A 27,456-nucleotide genomic window follows, 5' to 3' on the forward strand; every position below is an offset into this window, starting at 1 on the left:
TTTATAATTTTTTTTTTTACTTCTTAAACTTTATTGTTAAAATCTGTGACAGACACACACATTAGTTTAGCCCTCTACAGGCTTAGCATCATCAATATCACTGTCTTCCACCTCTATGTGTTGTTCTACTGGAAGGTCTTCAGGAGCAGTAATATGCATGGAGCTGTCACCATCTATCACCTTCTGTATTTCTATGATAACAGTGCATTCTTCAGGAAATCTCCTGAAGGACCTGCCTGAGGCTGCTCTACAGTTACCTTTCTTTTTTTTAAGTAGAAGGGATGGGCGAGGTGGCTCATGTCTATAATCTCAGCACTTGGGGAGGCCCAGGCTGGTGGATCATTTGAGGTCAGGAGTTCTCAAAAAATAACAAAAAATAAAGTAGAAGGACTATACTGTAAAATAATGATAAAAAGTATAGTATAGTAAATACTTAAATCAGTAATGTAGTTGTTTACTATTATTAAGTGTAATAGGTTTGCTTACGCCAGCATCACTATAAATGTGTTAGTTATGTGTTGTGCTATGATGTTACGACAAAAGCTGCAACGTCACTGGGCGATAGGAATTTTTCAGCAACGTTATAATTTCATGGGACCACCCTTTTATATGTGGTCTGCCATTAACTGAAATGTTGTTATGTGGCACATGACTATTTTCTTCTGTCAGAATGTAAGCTCCTTAAAGGATTTCTGGTTTTGTTCATTGCTGATTTCCAAGCACCTTAGAACAGTAACCAGTACATATATTTAATAAATGTTTGGCAAACGATTTCATCAAGTGAAAGAAGGTTATTTAAAAAAATAATTACTTGACTATCAAAGGCAAGAGAGACTCTTCAAAGCATTACTGAAGGCTTTATTTTTATAAAGATAACTTATGATTAGCCAAAGTTAATTGTCAAGAGAAAGAGATCTCTGCCAGTAGTTTTGTCTGAAAAATTGTGACCCTCCCCCTCCCCCCACAAACCGGTATCCAACTTTTTTTTTTTTTTTGGAGACAAGATTTACTCTGTCACCCAGGCTGGAGTACAGTGGCATGATCTTGACTCACTGCAACCTCCATCCCCTGGGTTCAAACAATTCTCGTGCCTTCCTCCTTCCAAGTAGCTGGGATTACAGATGCCAATTACCATGCCTGGCTAAATTTTGTATTTTAGTAGAGACGAGGTTTCACCATGTTGGCCAGGCTGGTCTCGAACTCCTGACTTCAGATGATCTACCTGCCTTGGCCTCCCAAAGTGCAAGGATTACAGGAATGAGCCACCACGTCCTGCCCCAACATTCTCTTTATTTTTTGAGTCACCCAGACTGGAGTGCAGTGGAATGATCATGGATCACTGCAACCTTGACCTGGGTTTAAGTGATCCTCCCACCTCAGCCACCCAAGTAGCTGGGACTATAGGCATGTGTCACCATGCCCATTCAATTAATTTTTTTTTTTGGTAGAGACTAAAGTCTCACTATGTTGCTTAGGCTGATCTCAAACTCCTAAGCTCAAGCCATCCTGCCTCGACCTTCCAAAGTGCTGGAGTTCCAGGTGTAAGCCACCATGCCTGGCCTTTTTTTCCAAGAAAGAATTAGCACATAGTTATAATATTCAAATTTTGTTAAATATAAGATAAACTGGCCAGGTGCAGTGGCTCATGCCTGTAATTCCAGCACTTTGGGAGGCCAAGGCGGGTGGATCATGAGGTCAGGAGTTGAAGGCCAGCCTAGCCAAGATGGTGAAACTAAAAATATAAAAATGAGCTGGGTGTAGTGGTGGGCGCCTGTAATCCCAGCTACTCAGGAGGCTGAGGCAGAGAATTGCTTGAACTCGGGAGGCAGAGGTTGTAGTGAGCTGAGATCACGCCACTGCATTCCAGCCTGGGTAACAGAGCAAGACTCATCTCAAAAAAAAAAAAAAAAAAAAACATTTTTTACCATTTTTCTGCATTTAGAGTTAAACCTTTCTTTTTTTGTCCTTTACTATTAAATTTTAGTCATTGTTTTAAGTGCTTGCGTTGCAAATGACCTTTTTCAGCTACCACTTATAATGGAAGACCTCCTCAATATCCTTGTTAAAAAACGAAAGGGAATGAATGGCCAGAAGTTTTGCTTCCTTGTAGAAGTTAGAAGTCTTTTTCTTGTTAATTACAACCTCCCATCTGGGGGACCACTGAATATTTTTGTGTACTCCTGCCTCCTGTTATAAAGGGAAAAAAATACTCTTGCTGATGAAAAAGTCTATTGGTGACCTACATAAGCTTACCTAATTTTAAGATACTTTATTGCAGGCTTTTGCCAAATGACTGGTTTATTAACATTGTATGAGAAATTTAATAAAAACAATATGCTAAATGAAAGTGAATGTAGGGTAACATAGCAATAAAGTTGCATAGTGTATTAGTTACCTATTACTGCATCACAAATTGTCCCAAAATTTGGGGGCTTGCAAGTGCAAACGTTTAATCTCACAGTTTTTGAGAGTTAAGATATGATATGAGAGATAGGATATGATACGTGCCTCTGACTCAGGGTTTCTTAGGAGGTTGTAGTTAAGTTGTGGACAGGGCTGTGGTCTCATATGAAGGCTTGAGTAGGGAAGGATCTACTTTCACTTGTAGTTATTGGCAAAATTCAGTTCCTTGCAAGCTGTTGGACTGAGCACCTCAGTTCCTTGCTGACTGTTGGCTAGAGCCCACTCCTAGTTCCTTGCCATGTGGGTGGGCCTCTCCACAGGGTGGCTCACAGCATGGCAGCGGCTTTTCTCAGAGTAAGTGAGCAAGAGTGTACCTAAGATGGAGGCCACAGTTTCTTATAAGCTAATCTCAGAACTGACATCCTGTCACTTCTGCCATACTTTTTTTCATTAGAATTTGGTAAGTCTCGGTCCACTTAATAGGAGGAGATTGCACAAGGGTGTGAATACCAGGATGAGGGGATCATTGGAGGCCATTTTAGGGACTGCCTACCACACATGGTGACATACAAATGGGAGTATATTCCATATATATTGAAAATATGTTTATATACTACATTATTTTATTTTGCTAATTAGAAGCAGTTGAAATAAGATGACATCTAATTTTAAAAAGTCAGAACCTCTGTTTTTGTGAATAAAAATTCTTAAGCAGTAAAGAATTTTGATTTATCAAACGTTTTTTGTGATATATATGCTTTATAATATATAGTAAGTAGCTAACGACTTGTTACTGAGATTTTGAGAAATTTGTCAACTTTTGCCTTTATTCAAATGTATAACCTTGTCTTCTGTTCATTAGTGACACTGATAAGCAAGAATTTTATTTATATTTAATGTTAATAATTTATCCTGTCTTTCATATTTCCCTATTCCTGATCTCTCTTAGATCGATCTGGAATAGAAAACGTCAACTCTGTGGAGGCTTTGCAGGAAACTCTCATTCGTGCACTAAGGACCTTAATAATGAAAAACCATCCAAATGAGGCCTCTATTTTTACAAAACTGCTTCTAAAGTTGCCAGATCTTCGATCTTTAAACAACATGCACTCTGAGGAGCTCTTGGCCTTTAAAGTTCACCCTTAAGGCCTTTGTTTATTTAAACATGAACTGATGGTAACTGTACATTTTGTGCTAAAATGCGTATTTATATGTGTATACCATATATGGAGATAGAAAAGACCTTTAAGACAATAAAAGATTGTAGGCTATCTCTGTAATCATGCAATAGCTGTTTGGATTGAGAACTCTTCAGCCATGATTTGACGTTGACCACATCTCCCTGACAGACCAATCAGCTGTGTCGCACTTAAACTGGAGAAGTTACACTGAAGTATAATCACACTGAATGTTAGACTTTTTCATCTGCCAAAACCAAAAACCATTTTGATCTCCCTGTGGTATAAATATGACGCACAATCACAAGTGTATGAGGACTTAGAAATTAATCCTTTGTGGTAGGAGTTCTGTTGAATGATGGAAATCTTATTACTACCACAAGACTATTTGATCTGGTAATTGGAGACTTTGGGATTTAGGAGATCTCCATGTCTGTATTTTACTCTACCACTGTTAAAGTGTGTGGTCCTGAGTAGTTTACTTGCTTGTGGAAAATGAGAATTGATAGTGTCCCCAATGCCCCACCTCACAGAGTTACTAAAAAATGTCTGTAAAGCATATTTACCTCTTGGGAGATAGGCACTATGTAAATAAGGTAAAATTTTTTGTTGTTATAATTATTCATAATAACATTCTTTTCTTCTTTCTAAGCCTTTCTGGGAAATCATTTCACAGTCCACACCAACCATATTATTATTCAGGGTTCCTGCATATGTGTGGGGTATCCTACTGATACACACATACTCGAAGTTTATGGGTATAACAAAGACATAGTACATGTACATAATATGTATGTGAATATAGTTAAACATAAATATGTTTCTTCACAATATTTTAAACTGTGAAGAACTTTATCATACAGTAAACTTAAAACAAGAGGTGTCAAAAGACCCAAATTAGGTGCATTTTACCTGTTGATGATGGCATAACCATTGCTTTAAAATGTTTAGACAGTAGAATATTGAATTTATGCTCTATTTTTGTTTATTTAAGCAACACTTAATGTAAAAGGGCAACAGGCAATTGAGTCCAAATTTCAACGACAAAAAAAACCCATGTATTTTAGAGTTCATCTTTGGCAAAATCTTTGGTTCAGGGTACTAGTTGTTTAAAAGTTGATTCATATTCTTACCTTGTGCTGAAAAAGGTTGCATTGCTGCCCCTTATACACATGCTGCAGCTTGATGTTAAAGAATTTTTATTCTTTCAGAAGAATTATTTAATGTTTAAAGAAACTGTTTAATATGATGGCATGTGTGTGTGTGCGCGCGTATGTATGTTCTAAGTCCACTTCTTTTTTCCTCAGTAACACTACAGGGATTTTGTCATATTAGATTTAACTTATAATTTGAAAAATCATCTAGTGTGTGACCTACAGGCTTAGAAATGGTATAGTCAAGACATTTTATCCACATTTCTAATAGTGGACTTGATTAAATAGATAAGATCAGCATCTGTTTATGGTAGTAGGAGAAATAGCCAAAGTTGAGGATTTTATGTATGTTTTTCTGTTTCCCTGGAAAACAGCAATTAATTGGATTTTTTGGTAAAGATTGCCTTCTATATAATGTTTGGATTATATAAAATTGCAAAAACGATAAGAGCCTGCTTTACTGTACTAAGCCTGTAACTTTCTGGACGGACGTGTGAGCAGAATGCCTTATTTTGTAATCTTGTTTAACTTGTTGCTACTGGGACTTGATTTACTGTGGCACTAGTTAAGTAAGTTGAAAAAAAGTTAAACCCTCTCATTATTAAAGAGGAAAGGCAATGGTGATGTCTGTAATACAATATAAACCATAATTGTGATTTACCTTAAGTAGGTATAACTCTTATGGGATATACAGTATAGTTTTTGTGAATCTTTACATGATAGCATTATCTTTTTATAATTTTTTTTCCTAAGATAAACAAATGCATAGTTTTCTTCTATGGGGGATAGAAACAGCTTTTTGAAGTAATATTGAAAACCTCAAAGATCATGTTGATTCTTTTGCCTTTTGCATAAGCCTCTTTATAACATGTATCTTTAAAACAATTAAGTCTTTAGGAATGTATAACCAGAACTATGTTAGTATTGCTTATAAAACTTTAGTTAGGTTCAATATATACATATATACATCTCTATATAGGTATATAGATTTGCATTTTGTCTTGTAAAATTTTATTTGAATAAATTCCTCCTGTAGGTAATGAGAAACAAAATTAATAGTTCATATGTCACTCATAGCTTTTCTATATTTGAAAGTAGCCCAATATGAAACTTCTGATTCTAAAATTAAACCAGCAGCCTATTACAAGCACATTCTTTGATTGAGTCATTGGTTATAAACGTACTAAATGCAGAGAAGACAGCCAATTTAGGAAACTTCTGAGTTGGTGGGACACTGTTGATTAATAATGTACTGTATGAATTAAGTGATGCTTTAACTTTGATTTTACATTTTAAAGTTAAAATGTGGGCATTATGTCAGCAAACTTAAGGGCATTATGTCAGCAAGCTAAAACATTTTTTTTCTTGTGCTTTTAATGTATCTCTTTACATGATCTGAGAGAGGATGCAAGTTGATAGAAATAGCTGAGGGGAAAAGGGGAAACATCTTGGGATGAAGCTTGTCCTTATGGTGATGGTTTAATTACAGATTTAAAAATGAGAAGGAAATTTCAGTGGATTAAGTGTATAGCTTTCATATCTACATTTCAAGAAATTACCATTGTAAACTTGATAAGAGATGATTTATTTTATGTAAACATCTTTGCAAAGCAAGGTGTAGCAGCTCAGCTAGATTTATTACTGTGCACGAAAGTAAATACCTATCTCAATTATTCTTTTTCTTTTCCAATATAAAGTTTGCTGAATGTACAAGAAGAGTTTATCACTTAGGATATAGAATTTTTTTTAGGGGTTGGGGGGAGGGGATCTGTCAGGAAACTATTACCTATAAAAAAAGATTGACTTGATTCGATCCAAAAGAGAAAACTTGAAGCTATTCTGGAACTAACATGGAAAAATGAAATGGCTATTGTTTAAAAAATGAAAGAAATACATTGTTGATGGGATATGAGTTAAGTTTATTTTCTACAAACTGTAATTGATGAGGACATGGATAATATCTTCATGTTTCTGAGAAGTAATCTGTATGTGGGGGGAGGGGATAATAAATATTTCTAACCAACTGTGTTGTTTGGTGTCTAATGTACCTTGCCATTTTTGTAAAACTATAATGTAACTCACTACAAGTATCTTTCCCCTGAGCATAGCAGGATCTTTTATGTAAATCTCTGATTCAGCTTGGGGAAATGTGTGTGTGTATATATAGATATATATGTGTCTGTATATATATATGTATACACATATACATATGTGTATATATATGTATGTATATATACGCACACAAAGGGCTTAAAAAAAGATTTTAGAGTTTAGAGATTCCGGCAAGGACTGTTGCTATTTTCTGTAATGCCAACCGAGTAACGGTTCATTGTGTGTAATAAGGTAGTCTTTCTAGGAAGGAGATGTGAGAGAGGAATGGGGTACTTGATAAAACCAGAAATCACCCTTGGCCATGAATGGGGTAGGGCACCTCCGCAAGACTACTAACCTCTTTTTTCTTTCCTATCAGTTGTTCCCATGTTGGCAAAATTAAGATAGCTACTTAAATCTGCATTGTCTGCAGTATTACTGTTAGGCAATCTTGGGGGTGTTGCTTTTCTGGCTGGAAACCCGTGGCTGGTGGCACCTTTGCCTGAGATTTGCTTGAGCCCACTGGGCTTGTTCCACCCACTTGGCCTGGCAGGCTGTACTCAGCTAACACTACTGGCCTGGATCCCATGCCTCCAAGGGAGACTGAGTCAGGCATGGAGCATCAAGAAGTGTGTGAGTGAGGGTGGCATCCAGCTACTGTGCAGACAAGTCAGCTGCTGCCACGGGGTGGACATCTCCAGGTGCTGGCTCTGCGAGGCTGCAGCTGGACCAGGCACACCATAAGCAGCTTTTCCAGCTGGCACTGGGGAATGCAGTGGTGGCCGGAAGGCTGAAGATGCCAGGAACCACAGGGCCCCAAAGAGGGAATCACAGCCTTGGCTTGGGGAGCTCCCAGGTGTGAGGTCCCTGAAGGGCTGGCTGCAGCTTTTCTGTCTTTGGCCCACAGCGTGGTGAGCAAGGGGCATGTTTCAACCCTGTTTGTGTTACAACTTCTAGCTTTGCCATTCAGTGGGTCCCAAGTTCTTGTCCTGCAACCAGGAAGAATGAGGGTACACAGACAAGTGGAGGGTAAGATGAAGAGGAGGTTTGTTGAGTGATAGAATAACTTAGAGGGGACCTGCAGTGGGCAGCTCCTTTCTGTAGCCAGGGTATCCCAGTGAGTGTTTAGGCCTAGCAGAGAGGAGCCCCTGGAGTGGGAAGCACCTTGCTGTGGGCAGGTTGTCATCCCACTCTCTGGAGCTCTCAGCAGAGGGAAGGTCCTGGAGTGGGTGGCTCTTCTCTGCAGGCAGGTGGTCCTGTCATCTCTGCAGCTCTCAGCAGAGAAGGTAGTTCTTCTCTACAGCTGACCATCCCTTGGTCTCCCCATCCTCTCAGCAGAGAGGAGGCCCTGGAGTGGGTAGATGCTCTCCGCAGCTGGTCATCCCTACTCTTCCCCAGCTCTGACAGCCTAGGGATTTTATGGGCCTCAGAGAGGAGGAAGTGCATGCTGATTGGTCCATGGGCAGTCATGGGCGGACCTGAAAAAGGCACCACAAGTTTCCACTCGGATCCACAGGGCTGGCGGCTCAGTCCTCATCCTTCAGGCCCTGAAGGTGGGGCCTCACTGGGGACCCGCCTCCTTCCGCCCAGGAACCTGTCTGCCTCTTGCTGCTGTTCATGACCCCAGGGTTCGGCCCCAGCTTTGCTCCAAGGTTGGAGTAGGTGCCAATAGCAGGGGGAAGCCAGGCAGTGGGAACAGGGACTTCTGAGCCTGTGAGGGCAGGGGCAGTGGGGGGGCCTTCCTCATGCACCCAAGAGTGCAGGGTGCTTGAACCCCAGAGGAGGAGGCTTCAGTGAGCCGAGATTGCACCACCACACTCCGGCTTGTGCAACTGAGGGAGACTCCGTCTCAAAAAACAACAGCAAAAACAGTGCAGGGATGTTTGGGCGGCTGCGACTGCACCCAGATGGGTGGGCCTCCCACCGGCTTTATGGAGCATGCAACCCTGGAGGCACCTCCTTGCTGCAGCTGGTGTGATGCAGCCATGGGCTGTCTGGAGCAGCTTCTGCCATAAATATCCACTATGTTGGCCGGGCGCGGTGGCTAGCGCCTGTAATCCCAGCACTTTGGGAGGCCGAGGCTGATGGATCATGAGGTCAGGAGTCCGAGACCAGCCTGGCCAAGATGGTGAAACCCTGTCTCTACTAAATAGTACAACAATTAGCCAGGCGTGGTGGCGGGCACCTGTAATCCCAGCTACTTGGGAGGCCGAGGCAGGAGAATCGCTTGAACCCGGGAGGCAGAGGTTGGGGTGAGCCCAGATGGTGCCATTGAACTCCAGCCTGGGCGACAAGAGCGAAACTCCGTCTTAAAAAAAAAATCCGCTATGTTTCTGTGGATGTTAATTTATGTTAGGTGGGAAAAATGGGCTCCTTGATGAAGTAAGTTTGGAAATGCTGGGTTAAACAAGGTTACTGAGATGTCTCCATGGCAGTCCTGTTCTGCAGTGAGGCAGTGAGCATTGTGAATCCTTTAAGGAAGGGTTTAATGGGATGCCATTTTCATCCAACTTTCTTCCTTAAATAACCCCTTTGCCTTTTTTTTTTTTTTTTTTTTTCTGTGCTGAGCACTTGTTGGACTCTTAGGAAAGAGCTTTTAGGAGAAAAAGCCTTGTTAACTTTACCCACTTTGGGTGTTGGTCAGGATGTTTATCGAATTCAGTGGATTATTGCACAGATTTGGATTTTATTTTGTCCTCTTCTTTACACAGTTTAATAAGCAAGCTCCAAGTAAACGTGTGGTTGATGGAAAACAAAATGGATTAAATTCCTTCTGAAATTGAGGAATGCTGTCTATGAATACAGGAATAAAGATAATCACTTCACAGATCTGGTTTTAGTTTTTACACTAGATTGGGCCTGTGTTAAATTTTGTTATGTTTGATTTTTTTATTCTCTGTCTATATAAAAGCTTAGAAACAGCTGTGGCATGTGTTTTAGTAGCCACATCAGTGTTGCTCTTCACTGTGTAAGAGTTGGATGCTGTGGGGTGATTTTTGACACCAGAGTACAAAATCCACTTACAACAACACTGAATGCAGTGAGTAGAGGAGCCCTAAAGGGAGGTCTTGGAGGAAGCTCAGAATTTCTCCATTTGCTTTAATATGGGGCACATTCCTCAGAATGTAAACATGCTCTCAATGCTCAAAGTTAGCATTTCCCATACTTTTTAATGCAAGTTGCTGACGGGTCGGATCAGTGTTTTTAAAATGACTCAAAAACAAAATCCACAGGTGAGTATGGTGTTCCTAAAATTTTTCCCCCTATTTTTTCTGCTGGAGTCTACAGAGCCAAATACGATCTTCTAAAAGTCTCTGAAGTCAGTTCTGTATTTTTTTATTTTCTATTGTCTCATATTGCTCTGAACACCTTAACTTCAGCAGTTTTCCCCCTATTATTTTGTTGCTTTGCTTATAAATACTCATCTGTTTTCTCCCCCTGCAATAGCTGTTTAATTTCCTGTTCAAGTTCTGCAGTTAAATGCAGTTAGGGTCGTTTCCAAAGTGGAGAGCACCTACCTACTTTCATTCTCTTGATCAACTTTTTGTTCCCTACTATGGCTGCGGTTTTCCTAAGCTGTTTTATCTGATCAGATTTTCAGTGCATGGACTAATGGTTTAGTCACTTATTATTATTATTGTTATTTTTTGAGACAGAGTCTCGCTGTGTCGCTTAGGCTGGAATGCAGTGGCTCAATCTCGGCTCACTGAAACCTCTGCCTCCCGAATTCAAGTGATTCTCCTGCCTCAGCCTCCTGAGTAGTTGGGATTACAGGCGCACACCACTGCACCCAGCTAATTTTTGTATTTTTAGTAGAGACGGGGTTTCATCATGTTGGCCAGGCTGGTCTTGAACTCCCAACCTCAAGTGGGAGGCCTACCTCAGCCTCCCAAAGTGCTGGGATTACAGGTATGAGCCACTATGCCTGGCCTAGTCACTTATTAATTGCACACATTTATTGAATATCTATGTATCAGGATTAAAAAAAAATTCCAATGCAAAATGAGGTTCCATGAAAAGCTGGCCAACTAATTCAGATAGTGTTAGGGGAGTTCTATGCCTGTGGAGCACAATGGCTACCAATCCCAGCATTTTGAAGGATAATTGCCAGGCACTGCTGTTGTAGACCTTATATGCTGGAGCTGGTTGTGAAGGCTCCTGAGGTCTAATTCTTGTTTCTAGGAATTCAGGGAGCCAGTTATAGGTTCAACCTTTATTACCAATTACATTAAGCTTTCTATGAAATGAATTGTATTTTTAAAAGACAATGTTCAAAATTTACTTCCAAAGTATTTGACTGCTATTTACAGTTTTGAGGTTAAATACCTTAGTTGTTTATCTGCATAGTGGAAATACTTCATAATATTATGCTCCTGGACATCTCTTTCTTGCTAGTGAGAGCAACTTGGTAGCTCAGAATTGGCTAAGGTGGGATTATTTATACCACAGAAATCTGCAAATACCATGAAAATCAGGGTTTGTGTTATTACTTTGTTGATTATCTAGACTTGAGAAAGTGATGGGGAAAATGTTAGTAATACAAATTAAACTTAAAAGTGTGTCATGTCTCTAGCGGTTAACATTGTGGATAGCAGAGAAAATTGAAGAAATATTCTAGTGTTTGAAAATTCAGCAAAGAAGTCACACACATTGATAAGTCAAATTCTGACATAGTTTTTATTGTGTTTTTGTTTCATTAGTTAATATACATTCAAATATCAATCTACATTCATGCCAGAACTATGCCTGTTGGTCAGATGCAATTTAGGCAGAAATCAAGTACATTGCTTTCTGTGAGAATTAATTAGTTATATGGAATTTACAATAAAGAGTATTGTACATTTTATAAATTGTGCTCTGTATGCCTTTTCAGTAAAGTTAAATAAATACCTACATACATTTTTCCTCCCCAGAGAGCTGGTTGTTAAACATTTACCACTGCAACACTATTTTCATACATTAATTCATTTGATCTTAACCCCAAGAGGCAATTCTGTTTTCTAGATACAGAAACTAAGGCTCAGAGAGTTTTAAGAACTTACTCAAGGTTACACAGTTGCTAAATAAGTGCTGGGCTACAAACTCAGGCGTTTGAGCTCCAGAGCCTGCTCTTAACTGTATTCATAGCTGGGCTTGGAGTCTCCTCCTTGGCAGAGTGGTTTTTGGTAAGTTTGCTTTGATCTGTACATATGTGGAGCTAATACTCATTTATGGGATTGTCTGGGAGTAAGAAAAGGGGAAGCTTTGGATCCTAATCAAAGATTCAATACATAAGAGGAATTTAATGTTATCTTCCAACAGACCCAAATACATTTTTCTCTCATGTAAAAGGGATAAAATACTTACAGTGGATGTAAGACTGAGGGAGATGTATTCAAAGACCCTCTGCAGTGAAGCCTGATACATATACTAAGTAATTGCTTTTTCATCATAGATTAGAATAGCCTGCCCAAAAACTTTGTATAAAGGAATCATTGTGGAATGTACTTGCTATGGCTTGACTTTCTCCAGTAAAATTCACGTAGAAATTTAATTGCCATTGTAATAGTATTAAGAGCTGGGGCCTTTAAGAGGTGATTAGTGCCAGGTGTATGGACTCATGCCCGTAATCCCAGCACTTTGGGAGGCTGAGGCAGGTGGATCACCTGAGGTCAAAAGTTCGAGACCAGCCTGACCAACATGGAGAAACCCCATCTCTACTAAAAATGCAAAATTAGCCAGGTGTGGTGGCACATGCCTGCAATCTCAGCTACTCGGGAGGCTGAGGCAGGAGAATCGCTTGAGCCCAGGAGGCGGAGGTTTCGGTGAGCAGAGAGGCACCAAGAGCGAAGCTCCATCTCATAAAAAAAAAAAAAAAGTGATTAGGCCTGGCGTGGTGGCTCACGCCTGTAATCCCAGCACTTTGGGAGGCCGAGGTGGGCGGATCACCGGAGGTCAGGAGTTTGAGACCACCCTGGCCAACATGGTGAAACACAGTCTCTACTAAAAATACAAAAATTAGTGAGGCGTGGTGGTGCATGCCTGTAATCCCAGCTACTGGGGAGGCTGAGGCAGGAGAATCACTTGAACTCAGGAAGCAGAGGTTGCAGTGAGCCGAGATTGTGCCACTACACTTCAGCCTGGGCAACAGAGTGGGACTCCATCTCAAAAAAAAAAAAACTAAATACAATTTTAAAAATGAGTGATTAGGCCATGAAGGCTCTGCCTCTTTGAATGGATTATAGCGGGATTGGGTTCTTATGAAGGGTGAGTTTGGCCTGATTTCCTCTCTCTGTTTCACATGCTTGCTCACCCTTCTGTTATGATGCAGCAAGAAGGCCCTCACCAGATATGGCCCCTTAATCTAGGACTTTCTAGTCTCCAGAACATAAGCTCAGTAAACCTCTTTTCTTTATAAATTACCCAGTTTGCACTATTTTGTTATAGCAGCAGGAGCTGGACTAACAGTTCTCTTCTGTGTCAGGCTTCTTTGCCCAGTGTAATGTTTTTGAGGTTCATTCATGTCATTCGTATATTGGCAGTTTGTTCCTTTTCATTGCAAGTCATGTTCCATTGTACAGATGTATCATGGTTTATTCATACTCCTATTGAGTGGACATCTGGATTGTTTCCAGTTTCGTTATTATGTATAAAGCTGTTATGTACACTCCTTTGTATTTGTAATTGCACTGTTTTGTGATTTAACCCTGGTATAGAATCTGTGCTAAGTTCTAAGAGTTCAAGAAGCAGTATATAATGGAAAGCGTGAGAAACAAAAATAATTCATGAAGAGAATGAATACTTTGTCTTCAGTCTTACTGAAAGAGCAGTATATCAATTAGAAGGTGCTTAAACTCTGTCTAAAAGGGAGTTCAGGCAGAGCATGGTGTCTCATCCCTGTAATCCCAGCTGTTTGGGAGGCCAAGGTGGGAGGATTGCTTGAGGCCAGGAGTTCAAGACTAGCCTGTGCAACATAGTGAGCCCTCGTCTTTATTAAAATATTTCAGAATTAGCTGGGTGTGGTGGTTTGAGGCTGTACAATGAGCTGTGCACTCACTGTAACCACTGCACTCCGGCCTGGGCAACAGAGCAAGACCCTATCTTTAAAAAAATAAAAATTAAAAAACATGGAGTTCCTTAATAAGGATGCTTATTAATTTTTTTTCCTACACAAGACTTGTAGAGGCAGGACAATTTCAGGCTGGTTCAGTGGCTTCACAAATGCCATAAAAAACACAGGCACCTTCCTTACACCCATTAGGATGCCTACTATCAGGAAGAAAAACACACACACACACACACACAACAGAAAATAAGTGCTGGTGAGGATGTGGAGAAGTTGGAAGCACTGTGCACTGTTGGGGATGTAAGTCAGTGCAGCCACTATGGAGAACAGTATGGCAGTTCCTCAAAAAATTAAAAATAGAACCACCATATGATTCAGCAATTCCACTTCTGGGTATATACCCAAACGAATTGAAAGCAGGGTCTCGAAGAGATATTTGTACTCATGTTTATAGCAGCATTATTCATAATAGCCAAAATGTGGGAAAAACCCAGATTTCCATAGAAGGATGAATGAATAAACAAAATGTGATGTTATTGAGCCTCAAAGGGGAAGGATATTCTGACACATACTACAACATGGATGCACCTTGAAGACATTATGCTTAATGAAATAAGCCAGTCACAAATACTGTAAGATTCTACTTATGTGAAGTACTTTGAGTAGTCAAATTCATAGAAACAGAAAGTAGAAGAATAGGGTTTGGGAGGAGGGGAAAAGGGGGAATTATTTCAGAATTTCAATTCCGCAAGATGAAAAGAATTCTAAACTAAGAGTGGAACTGGAATGTTCCTGAAACAAATGATAAATGCTTGAGGTGATGGTACCCCAATTACCCTGATTTGATCACTTACATTTACATTATATGCCTGCATCAAAATATCACATGTACCCCATAAATACATACAACTATTATGCACCCATAATAATTTTTAAGAATTCTTGAAATGAGTTGTACAACAAAGTGATTGTATTTAACACTGTTGAAGTGTACACTTAAAAATGGTTAAGATGGGCCGGGCGCAGTGGCTCACGCCTGTAATCCCAGCACTTTGGGAGACCGAGGCAGGCAGATCACGAGGTCAGGAGATAGAGACTATCCGAGCTAACACGGTGAAACACCGTTTCTACTAAAAAATACAAAAAATTAGCTGAGTGTAGTGGCGGGCACCTGTAGTCCCAGCTACTTGGGAGGCTGAGGCAGGAGAATGGCATGAACCTGAGAGGTAGAGCTTGCAGTGAGCCAAGATGGTGCCCTGCACTCCAGCCTGGGTGACACAGCGAGACTCAGTCTCAAAAAAAAAAAAAAAGGTTAAGATGGTAAATGTTATGTTATGTACATTTTACCACAATTAATTAAAAGGAAAAAAGGAACCTAGGAGTTCTGATCCTTCTTTGTCATCCTGTGCCTGTTTCTAAGGTTTTCTCTCATGGTTGCAAGATGGCTGCCACAGTTCAGGCATTACAGCAGAGGTACCATGTCCAGATAAGAAGGACAAAGACCTTCCTCTTGTCTATTAAGGGGGAATCTTTTCCAGAAGGCCCTCGCAGGCTTCACCCCGCAGTTCCTGTTGGCTAGACTGGGTCTGCTTCAAGGGAGCCTGGGAAAGCAAGTATCTAACATTTTTCAGCCTCTGTAGAGAGCAGCGGGCTCTTCCAGAAAGAAGCGGTTGGAGAAAGGCTATTGCATAGGCCTCTGATATGGTTTGGCTCTGTGTCCCCAACCAGATCTTGTGTCGAATTGTAATTCCCAATATTGGGGTAGGGACCTGATGGGAGGTGATTGGATCATGGGGTCGGATTTTCCCCTGGCTGTTCTTGTGCGAGTGAGTTCTCATAAGATCTGGTTGTTTAGAATTGCCTCCTTCTTCACTCTCTCTCTGTCCTGGTCCTCCATGGTAAGACGTGCTTGCTTCTCCTTTGTCTTCTGCCATGATTGTATAAGTTTCCTGAGGCCTTCCAGCCATGTTTCCTATATAGATAGCCTGCAGAACTGTGAGTCAATTAAACCTCCTTTCACCATAAATTGTCTCGTCTCAAGTAGTTCTTTTTTTGACGGAGCCTCATTCTGTCGCCTGCCTAGTCTGGAGTGCAGTGGTGTGGTCTTGGCTCACTGCAACCTCAGCCTCCTTGGTTCAAGCAATTCTCCTGCCTCAGCCTCCCAAGTAGCTGGGATTATAGGCGCCTGCCACCATGCCTGGCTAATTTTTGTATTTTTAGTAGAGACAGGGTTTCACCATGTTGGCCAGGCTGGTCTCAAACACCTGACCTCAGGTGATTGGCCCGCCTCGGCCTCCCAAAGTGCTGGATTTACAGGCGTGAGCCACCACACCTGGCCAGGTCTTTTTGTTTTTAATTTGTTTTTTCTTCTTTCTTCCTTTCTTTCTTAATCTTTCTTTCTTCCTTTCTTTCTTAACCTCCCTCCCTCCCTCCCTCCTTCCCTTCCTCCCTCCTTCCCTCCTTCCCTCCTTCCTTCCTTTCTTCCTTTCTATCTTCCTTTGAGACATGGCCTCACTTTGTCACACACGCTGGAGTGCAGTGACTTGATCTCAGCTTACTGCAGCCTCGACCTCCTGGGTTGAAGCGATTCTTCTACCTCAGTACCCCACGTAGGTGGGACTACATACACACACCATCATGCTCCGCTAATTTTTTTTGTAATTTTGTAGAGATGGGGTCTCACCATGTTGCCCAGGTTGGTCTCGAATTCCTGAGCTCAAGTAATCTGCCCACCTTGGTCTCCCAAAATGCTAGGATTACAGGCATGAGCCACTGTGCTCGGCCTCAGGTAGTACTTTTTTTTTTTTTTTTCCCGAGACAGGGTCTCGCTCTGTTACCCAGGCTGGAGTGCCGTGGTGCTATCTCCGCTCACTGCAGCCTTTGCCTGCCGGATTCAAGCGATTCTTGTGCCCAAGCCTCCCGAGTAGCTGGGCCTACGAGTGTGCACCACCATGCCCAGCTAACTTTTGTATTTTTAATAGAGACGGGGTTTCTCCATGTTGCCTAGGCTGGTCTAAAATTTCTGAGGTCAAGTGATCCGCCCGCCTTGGCCTCCCAAAGTGCTAGGATTACAGGCATGAGCCATCACACCCAGCCTCAGGTAGTTCTTTATAGCAGTGTGACCGCGGACAAATGCAGACACCAAGAGTCATTCATATCTTCTACATCGAATAGTAAGGAAGAAAGGGTCCTTCTTTGTGAGCTCAGTACTGATGGCCACCCTCAGCGGTGACCAGAACGACATCCTGGTTGATAGAAATGCAGGGCCAGATACATGAAGGGTCAGAGCAAAAATGTAGATGAAGGTCCTCACTCTGCCTTTGTCCTTTTTCCACTCCTGCCATTGTCTCCTAGCATGAAGGACCTCTCCAGTGGTATGCTGGGGCCAGTTCTTACCAGCTCATGAAAGCCAGTGTTTCAGGAATTTTGTGAGCCAGTTGACTTCACATTAGTAGCTTGAGATTGGCCATGGTGGGAGTAGTTATTGATTTTGTGGAAATCAGTAAATGCTACAGATAGGGCTCCTTCCACCCCAAGTACCCGCCTGCAGCTAAGCCTCTCACATATAACGGTGGACATCCCAGCTCCTAGGTCCAAGCTGTCTACCTTATCTTTCACACAGTCACCTCCTGAGCCACCCCTTTGGGCCTAGGTCTGCACACATGGGCAGTGAGGTCTGCCTGCAGGAGGAACAAGGAAATAGTCTCAGGCAGGCCCTGGAAGGCCCAGGTCCCCTCTGGGCAGGGAATTAAGTTAATTGGAGCTTGGTACATAAGGGGTTCTGGGCTCTGGGCAGGTGTGTCTTCTTGGCTTAGGGCAGGGGCACAGTCAGAGGAGGGCCAGAGTTGGGCCTTCTGTGGCCCCAGTAGCCTGAGTTGCAGGGAGGAGAAAAGAGGGAGATTACTTATGTCCCCTCTCCCCAACCCTGTGCCTCTGCCTGGATAGGAGAAAACCTCCACCCTCATCCACCTGCCTCATTTCCCCATGAAAGGAGAATTGCTGGTCTAATATTTCAGAACCCAGGACACTTATTCATGGGCCATGTTTTAGTAGTGGACAAGCTTACTGTGCCTTAAAGCTTAGGGTCTCTGTCAGATACAGCTTTGGTGATTGTGTTCTCCTGCGGGGCCAGCACACCTCCTGGGACTGTACCTGGGTGTGAAACTCAGGTTGGAATCATGTCCACTTTAGATTCAGGGAGGAGAGAGCATGACGCCTTGACTTGAGTTGGCTAGGGTTAGATACAGCCTTATCTTGAATACCTCCTAGTGCAGTGGTTCTCAAAGGGTAGTCCTCCAACCTTCATCATCACTACCTAGAATGCAGATTCTGGGGTCATACTGCAGACCACCTGGATCAGAGGCTGGGGGGTAGGGCCCAGCAGTCTGTGTTTTAACAAGTTTTCCAGGTGATTCTGTTCCAGCTAAAAGATTGAGAACCACTGCTCTGGAAGAATATAGCTTGGTGCCGGCACAGTGGCTCATGCCTATAATCCCAGCACTTTGGGAGGCTGAGGTGGGAGGATCACTTGGGGCCAGGAGTTCGAGACCAGTCTGGCCAACATAGCAAAACCCCATCTATACTACAAATACAAAAAATTAGCCAGGCATGGTGGTGCATGCCTGTAATCCCAGTTACTTGGGAGACTGAGGCACAAGAATTGCTTGAACCTGGGAGGCGGAGGTTCCAGTGAGCCGAGATCACACCACTGCACTCCAGCCTGGGCGACTCAGAGAGACTGTCTGAAAAAAAAAAAAAAAAAAAAGAAGAAGAAGAATCGGCCAGGCACGGTGGCGCATGCCTGTAATCCCAGCACTTTGGGAGGCCAAGGTGGGGGGATCACCTGAGGTCAGGAGTTCGAGACCAGCCTGGCCAACATGGTAAAACCCCATCTCTACTAAAAATACACACAAAAAAATTAGCTAGGTGTGGTGATGGGTGCCTGTAATCCCAGCTACTCAGGAGGCCGAGGCAGGAGAATTGCTTGGACCTGGGAGGTGGAGGTTGCAGTGAGCCAGGATTGTGCCACTGCACTCCAGCCTGGGCAACAAGAGTGAAACTCTGTCTCAAAAAAAAAAAAAAAAAAGAATATAACTTGGTTTATTCATGCGCTGGGGCTACTGTAACAAAGGACCATGGACTCGGTGGCTTAAACAACAGAAGTTAATTTATTGACGGTTCTGGAGGCTGGAAGTCTTAGATCAACGTGTGGGCAGGGCTGGTTCCTTCTGAGGGCTGTGAGGGAAGGAGCTGGTCCAGGCCTCTCTCCTTGGCTTGTGGAGGGGCATCTTCTCCCTGTGTCTTCACATTTTCTTCCCTCTAGGGACACCAGTGGGATTGTATTGGGCCCACCTAATTCCCTCATTTTAATGACCTCTTTAAAGACTCTGTCTCCAAATAAGTTTATGTTCCGAGGTACTGGGTGTTAGAATTTCAACATACGGATTTTGGGGAGGTACAATTCAGCTCGTAACACTTGGGAAACCTGGTCATATAAAGATTTCTGTTTTTCTCTCCATTCCCCATTTGTGAGCTTCCAGAGGACTTTCTTGCTTTTCTAGTGTCTCACAAATTGCCTAACAGTCTTTCAATAAATGTTATTTAAATTGATTGACTATGGATGGATGCTGATCGATGTTTAAGGTTATAATCTTAAAATTTTTTTGTGTGTGCAAAGTACACTGCTGTAGACTTCATATGGTCCCAGGCCTTTTACAAGCAAGTCTGATGGCCACTGATTGGATGAGGTCCTGTGGTAGGAATCTACCTCATGTTGCTGTCGATTTCTGAATTGCTTAATCCTCCTTGCTGCTTTTGTGCAGTGTGCATGTAGAGTGGGAGAATTCTTCTGGGGCCACCAAAGAGGCTTGACATCTCAACACCTTCAGAAACTTCTTTCTTCTTTTGTGTCTAAGAGCTTTTCAAAAGAAAAAGAATAAAAGAAATAGCCCTGTTTCATTCAAACATAGTAAAAGATTCTAGGTGTTTGTATTTTTAAGCACTCAAAGTGAGACTGTAATAAGCAGATAATTGTCATTGAGAGGTATCACACTTTATTTGCTAGGGATTTTCTATTGTTGCTTTTCCACTTAATAGACAGTGGAATTACAAGTTGCTATGGAAACCTATCCATTGCCAATGCTGCCTGGGCCTTAAAGACACAGAAGCCACATTTTGTTTTATTCCATAGAGCTGACATTGTTATAAAACAGAGCAGAGCAAAGTGAATGGTGAATTAGACCAGACATCCTGCTTTCCCCTGTTTCCTCTTCCCTCCCCTCTGTGGTTTCTGTGTTTACCAGGCCCCTGAATTAGCCCAGTGTTAGAAATTGTATAACTTGGTTTCTGGAGTTCTTTCAAGAAAACAACTGTGTATCTATCGCCTATGCAGTTTTGTGACTTTTGTTGCTGACACACTGTGGGAGTTAAGAAACTTTGGGGATGTTTGGCACATACACAGTTAATCAGTTCCCGCTCAAATTCGAGGTGTGACAAATAATAAACTTCTCTCGTTTCCGTGACCACACTTCTTTCATTCAGGTGGGACATCAAAAGAAGGCCTCCAAGTAACAGAAGACTGAATCTCGAGACATTTCCAACGGAGGGGAAGCCAGAAGGGCCTGGCAGGTCTGGGATCCATCCTAGGCTATGCCAAGAAAATGAATTAGCAGCTCAGCTTGAGAAAACACCGGAAATTCTGGCAACTGCCCTAAATGGATTTTCTCACTCCTTTGAGCTTTGCCCACAGCCACTGAACGCATTATGTTACAAAGCTAATTATATAAGATTTAAGAGCCAAGGGAAGGCTGATTCATTTGATAAGCTAATTTCAGAGCATAACGTGAGCCTGGATGCATGCGTTGCTTAACAACAGGAATACTTGCTGAAAAATGTGTCATTAGGCGATTTCATCCTATAAACATCATAGAGTGTATTTACCCAAACCCAGATGGGATAACCTACTTCACACCTATGCTGTATGGTATAGTCTGTTGCTTCTAGGATGCAAACCTGCATAACATGTTACTGTACCAAATGCAGTAGGCAGTTCTGACACAGTGGTATTTGTGTGTCTAAATATAACTAAATATAGAAAAGGTAAAGTGAAAATATGGCATAATCTAATGGGACCACTGTCATATATGTGGCTTTTCAGTGATTGAAACGTCATTATGTGGTGCATGACTGTACTTCTTGGAGGCATGAGAAGTTAAAGAATAAAACAAAATGTACCCTTAGCTATAGACATTGCAATTACCCTAAGTTTGCTGTCTATGAAAGTTTAGGTTTTAGATGGGAGGCCGAGACGGGCGGATCACGAGGTCAGGAGATCGAGACCATCCTGGCTAATACGGTGAAACCCCGTCTCTACTAAAAAAAAATACAAAAACTAGCCGGGTGAGGTGGCGGGCGCCTGTAGTCCCAGCTACTCGGGAGGCTGAGACAGGAGAATGGCGGAAACCCGGGAGGCGGAGCTTGCAGTGAGCTGAGATCTGGCCACTGCACTCCAGTCTGGGCGACAGAGCGAGACTCCGCCTCAAAAAAAAAAAAAAAAAAAAAAGAAAGTTTAGGTTTTACTGGGATATTTCTATTTGCAGTCTCACTTAAGTTTTCAGACTTTAGACCATTGTTTAGTGCTGATTTTTATGGCTACTTTATGGGAGCAAGGGCTTTCTTTTTTGGAGTAAGAAATGCTTTATTTTATTCGGAAGGTGGGATCAACTAATGAAACATTGTTATCCACTCTGGCATTGGGGTAATTTTGGCTTTACCCTGTGACTTCTTGGAGAACTCAGGACAATTCTAGAACTTCTTGGGTAACCATGTTTATAAAATGGATGATAACATGGCTAGGCACAGTGGCTCACACTTGTAATTTCAGCACTTAGGGAGGCCGAGGCAGGAGGATCACTAGGAGATCAAGACCAGCCTGGGCAATATAGCAAGAGTGCCCCACCCCCCACCCCTGCCACAATCTCTACAAAAAATTAAACAAACTAGTTGGGCATGGTGGTGTGCACCTGTAGTCCTAGCTACTCTGGAGGCTGAGATGGGAGGATTGTTTGAATCCAGGAGTTCGAGGCTGCAGTGACCTATGATCACATAACAGCACTCCAGCCTAGGGCAACAGAGGAAAACCCTATCTTAAAAAAAAAAAAAAAAAAGCACGAAAGGATGAAATGATGATAACAATAATAGGAATTCAGACTAGGTAGGGACCATAGAGGTCATTTATACTCAGACCTAGACACATATAATGGGTGTTTACTTTGAGTCCTCCCAAAGCCAATTCAGAGACAAGCAGTTGACTGCTGGGAATTGATGCCAGGAAGCAGAAATGAGGGAGGGAGAAATCCAGAGGGGGAGAGGAGAGCCTGTGTTGGGCCTAATGAGCTGGGTGTCACTAAGGGCATCTGAGCTCAGTCATGTCGGGGACCACCTGAATGTGCCTCAGATTTGTCCCACTAAGGGACGAGGGAGTCGGAGTATTTATCCACTGACTCTGTCTCTTATTGGCTGAAGCTTACCTCTGTATGCTGAGCCAGTCCCCACTTAACAGAGAAAACCCTCAGGCTGAGAAACAGAGAGACTTGGTGTTCTGTGTGGCTGAGCTGGAGCCTGGAATCAGCCCAAAAGTGGCAGCAGGGGAATTCCTGCAGGCAACTGCCCCACACCATCCTGAGATGGGGCTGGCTGGGATCCCAAAGAAAGAAGCACTACATGCCAGGGTGATCAGTGCAAATACTTATTAGGGGAACTTATGTATGGAGGGGGCCACAGCGTGTCCTCTTGACAGACAGTGAAACAAGATCTGTCTAGGTACGTCCACAACATGCAGACCCAGGTATGGAGTTTACATGCGGGTCTAAGGAATTCCGTTTAGGGCTGGGGGCTACTTTCTACATGTTTAGCAACATGTTTAGCAACATGTTTGTTCTTTTCATGGTTCAGGCAACAACTTAAACCAGTTTATCAGTGTCTGGGAATATTCAAGGCCTGGCTTCAGTTCAAGTCTGCAGGGAAAAATACGCAGCTGGCTGGTCACACAGCAGTTGAGGCACTCTGTTTCTTGGCCAGGACAAAGGAAAAACGAGAAGGACCTGGGGAATTCTACACTTGGGGACCTGAGGTAGGAAGCCGTCAGTAGTCACAGGAACTGTCCACCATAGTTGCATTGAACTCAGACATGGACCAGGGGGATATAGGACAGGGAGGGCAGCAGCAGTGTCTGCCTCTGTGGTTAACTTCCAATGACATAACGCACTTCTGTGATAGTATTTATAGTTACAGTGATGGTTTTAAAGTCTTATCTGTAAATTCTCGACACACTTCCCCTTAAGATGAGCTTTTGGCTTCTTTCCTTGAATCAAGGCAAGTTTGTGACCGTTTTGGCCAATAGAATATGCAGAAGTGATCTATGTGACTTCCAAGGTCAAGTCATACAAAGTTATGCAACATTTTTGGTTGCTGGGACACTTGGATTTAGAGCTTTGGTCTGCTATGTCAGAAATCAACTACCCTGAGACTGCCATGCTGGTGCGGTCATAAGTAGGTCCCTGGTCAGCCCCAGCAGAGCTCCCAGTCAATGGCTAGCAGCCACTGATAGCCGTGTGGGGGAACTATCTTGGATGTCGGAACCTTCAATTTATCTGCAGCCTCAGCTAACATCTGACTGCAACCTCTTGAGTGACCCCAAGTGGTTGACCCCAAGGAAATCAAGCTCTGCCTGAATTCCTGACCCATGGAATTTGTGAGCAAAATAAAGTGATTGTTGTTTTACAGTTCTACATTTGAAATAAAGTGAATGTTGTTTTACAGTTCTACATTTGAAGTATTTTGTGATGCAGTAACAGTAACTGGAACACTTAACATACAATTTCCAGGACCCTGGTGGTAATAGCATCTTTCCTCTCTAATCTAGGAAATGCTGGTAAGAGCGGTATTTTTATAGGGATAACTTCTAATCTACTTTAATTCATATTTGAAAAATAAGTTATTGAAAAGCCTTTATACTTGCCTATTAGCAACATCTAATGTGATACTTTACACAAATGATGGACAATGCAATCTACCCATACCTAAGGTTTTAAATTTATTTTTACTTAATGCACAAAATCTTTTTTTTTTTTAAATCCTTAAATGTAAGCACTTCCCTTTCTGCACAGCCAGTTCTCTGAGTCACTGTCAGTCTTCAAAAAGGCTCCTTTCTAGTGTCACCAGCTCATCTGCCCAAGCGTGGAGCTTCAGCCGCCAGCACTGTGATGGACGTGCAGGAGAGACACTCACATAACATCTTTTGGGGTAAGGGTAGCCTGCCACTTTCCAAAGGAAGCTCAAGAAGCTCGGGAGAAGTGCATCCTAATGCACTCTCCTGAGCTTGCATTAACACGCTTTTCCAGTTGTACCATTAACAATTCTCCACCTGCCCCTTGGGGATGCTGCAATAATAGGAGATAATATTTTGCAAAGGGCTTTGGGAAAAGTCTGGTAGCACCTTGTATTCATACTGTGCCCTTGATTTCCTTACTGTGGAATTCTCCACTGTCATCCCATTCCACTCAGTTGCTGAGAGAGTTGCAATATAGTATTGATTGTTTCTTCGTAAAGACACCATCTCGTTCTATGTATCCAGAGCAGTTAGTCAAGGACAAAAGAGAGGGGAAGACCTTGTTTCGCTAATCTTTCCATCATATGAATATTAAAACTTTTAAGAACCTGATATTCCAGGTGAGGAGTCAAGAGTATGGCTTGCAAATTTTGGGACTCTTTCAGGGGCTGGGGAAGAAAATTCCGTAAAATTTTAGCTTCAGAATCATTTAGGCCTTGAAATAACTCCTACAAAAGAGAATGTCAGTGTCGTACGTTGTAATGCACTGAACTGAATGGAGTGTAAATACATTCAATAGCACATGGATTCCATTTTCCTTGATTATACGCTTGGGTTTAGAAATGAAGGAGAAAAGCCTTAAGAAAATATGTTTTGGGTTTTAAAACTGTATAATAGTAGTTAAAAAGAATTTCAAAACCCCAAACCATTCCAGATACCAGATGACCTCAAACTGCTGCCATATTTATTCATCTCTACTTCAAACTCCTAAGGCTGATTTATTATCTGCATCTTGCATAAGTTAATAATAAATCCTTTCTTATGCCAATGAGAATAAAAATTTTGAGATGAAAAATGGTCAGTCTGATGATTTTCTCTGGCTCTGAGTGACTGTACGCCTGGCTCCAGAAGTTGACTGTTAAAATGATCCTAATAAAGATTTAACTGGGAAGTGATCAATCCAGAGACTGCACATAGATAAATCTTCACAGATTCTCAAGTGCCTAGACTTCAACATTCTACGGGATCCACAAAATACAACTTCACATCTTCTGTTGACAGAACACTGTAAACACTCTGGGCAGTGCTGGGACACGAATTCGATCATTTAAAAAAATTTTTTGAGACTAACTTAACCCATTAAGTGAGAAAAATTTTTGGCTAACTTAACCCATTAAAGTGAGAGTGTAAATGGATGTGTGTGTGGCATGTGTGTATTTATGTATACCTGCCTCACCTCAAAACATCAGTTAGCTTGTTCCTTTATCTTACATTTCTTGTGAACTGGAAATTAGATCTGAGTCTTGATTAGATTCAAGTTAACCGTTTAAGGCTATGATATATAATAGGTGATGTTTCTGGTTTATATAGCATCATAGCTATTTATTTAGCTAATGATTCTGAAGGTTGGTCTTTAATTTGGGCTGGGATAAGCTGGGAAGAGCTTCTGGTCTAGGTTGAGCTTGGATGCACTTGCTCACGTGTCTCTCGTCAGCTGGTAGTTTGGCTGGGTTGACTGATGGTGGGTTCCGCTGGAATGATCAGTCTTTCTCCATCTGATCACTCACTCTTTCCCATGCTACCTCATTCTCATGGCAGCTCAGGGTTCCATGCGTGAGAGCAGAAGCACGCAAGGATTTTTGAGGTGTAGGCCCAAGAAAATCTCAAGGCCAGTCCAGATTCAATAAGGGGAGAAAAACACTTTATTTCTTGATGGAAGGAGTTACAGTGTCACATTACTAGGGTGCAGGTACATAGAGGAAAAGAATTGGTGGCCATTTCTTTCATCTACTACACCTGGGTTTGTAATTTTTGTCAGCACATGATTTCTCACCTTGTGTAAGGACCACTAACAGGAAAATGTCTCAAGCTACTGTTGAAAATGTAAGCTTCTGGGCCGGGCGCGCTGGCTCAGGCCTGTAATCCCAGCACTTTGGGAGGCCAAAGCAGGCAGATAACCTGAGGTCAGGAGTTCGAGACCAGCCTGGACAACATGGTGAAACCCTTCTCTACTAAAAATACAAAACAATTAAGCAAGCATGGCGGCAGGCACCTGTAGTCCCAGCTACTCGGGAGGCTGAGGCAGGAAAATGGCTTGAACCCAAGAGGCGGAGCTTGCAGTGAGCCAAGATCGCGCCACTGCACTCCAGCCTGGGCAACAGAGTGAGACTCTGTCTCAAAAAAAAAAAAAAAACCCAACCAACCAACCAAACAACAACAACAACAACAACCAAAAAACAAAAACAAAAACAAAAAAGAAAGAAAATAAAATGTAAGCTTCTGAAAAACCTGGTGCAAAGAATGTGTCAGAGTAACAGAGAAGCCCTGGAAATGAGGGTTTTGCGTTCAGCTGGGATGTCAAGTTAGCAGCTGATAAGGAGCTTTTTCCAAAAATTGTTGGACAGGTTTTAAGGGTTAGAGAAAATATTTGTTGAATAGCTAAAACAGTTCTTAGCACATAATGGGTACTAGAGATGATGACTATTAAATAAAGATTTAGAATTATTTAATCAGTATTCTTCAAATGTATTTTGAATACCTATGGTGAAATATATAGTTTTTGTTGTTGTTATTTTGTTTTAAAGACTGAGTCTTGCTCTGTAGCCCAGGCTGGGGTGCAGTGGTGCAATCTTGGCTCACTGCAACATCCGCCTCCCAGGTTCAAGCGATTCTCCTTCAGCCTCCTGATTAGCTGGGATTACAGGCGCCTGCAAGAACGCCCGGCTAATTTTTGTATATTTAGTAGAGATGGGGTTTCACCATGTTGGTCAGGCTGGTTTTGAACTCCTGACCTCAAGTGATCTGCCCACTTTGGCCTCCCAAAGTACTGGGATTACAGGTGTGAGCCACCACACCTGGCCAATATATAGATTTTTTTTTTTTAATGTGTTTTTTTTTTTTCCCCTCAAGGAGCTCTACATTATTTAGAGAGAAAGAGAAGTAGACAACTGAAATACAGTTTGATAAATGTTTTCACATAATATTAATTAACTGCTATCTACCAGTTTTTAATTGAGCACCTATTCTATAGAGGACATTTTGCTGAGTTTTTAGTAGATGGTGCTAAAATATGCAGTTTTAAAAATACTTTGGATTAGTTCTTATAGATAATGTACAATGACTTCAGCGGCATGGTTTGGGAAAGGAACAATATCAAGAATGTGACACCAGTCATTTCTGAAGAATCTGTTGATGATAAAATGGCCCATTATTTTTTCTGCTGCTAAATCAAAGGAACTATGACCTGCTAATTCTCAT

General features: G+C 42.1%; 1 protein-coding gene across 1 annotated transcript in view; it reads left to right on the top strand.

Annotated features, from left to right (window-relative positions):
• Window positions 1-6,759, top strand: part of NR1D2 (nuclear receptor subfamily 1 group D member 2) — a 36,399-nt gene extending 29,640 nt beyond the window's left edge. Inside the window, exon 8 of the mRNA XM_033212801.1 lies at window positions 3,353-6,759. Coding sequence (XP_033068692.1) covers window positions 3,353-3,549 — 197 coding nt within the window. The 3' untranslated portion in view covers window positions 3,550-6,759. The remainder of the gene's footprint in view (window positions 1-3,352) is intronic.
• The last annotated feature ends 20,697 nt before the right edge of the window (window positions 6,760-27,456 follow it).

This window comes from Trachypithecus francoisi, unplaced genomic scaffold (assembly GCF_009764315.1).
Source record: "Trachypithecus francoisi isolate TF-2019V2 unplaced genomic scaffold, Tfra_2.0 Lachesis_group0, whole genome shotgun sequence".
Taxonomy (NCBI): domain Eukaryota; kingdom Metazoa; phylum Chordata; class Mammalia; order Primates; family Cercopithecidae; genus Trachypithecus; species Trachypithecus francoisi.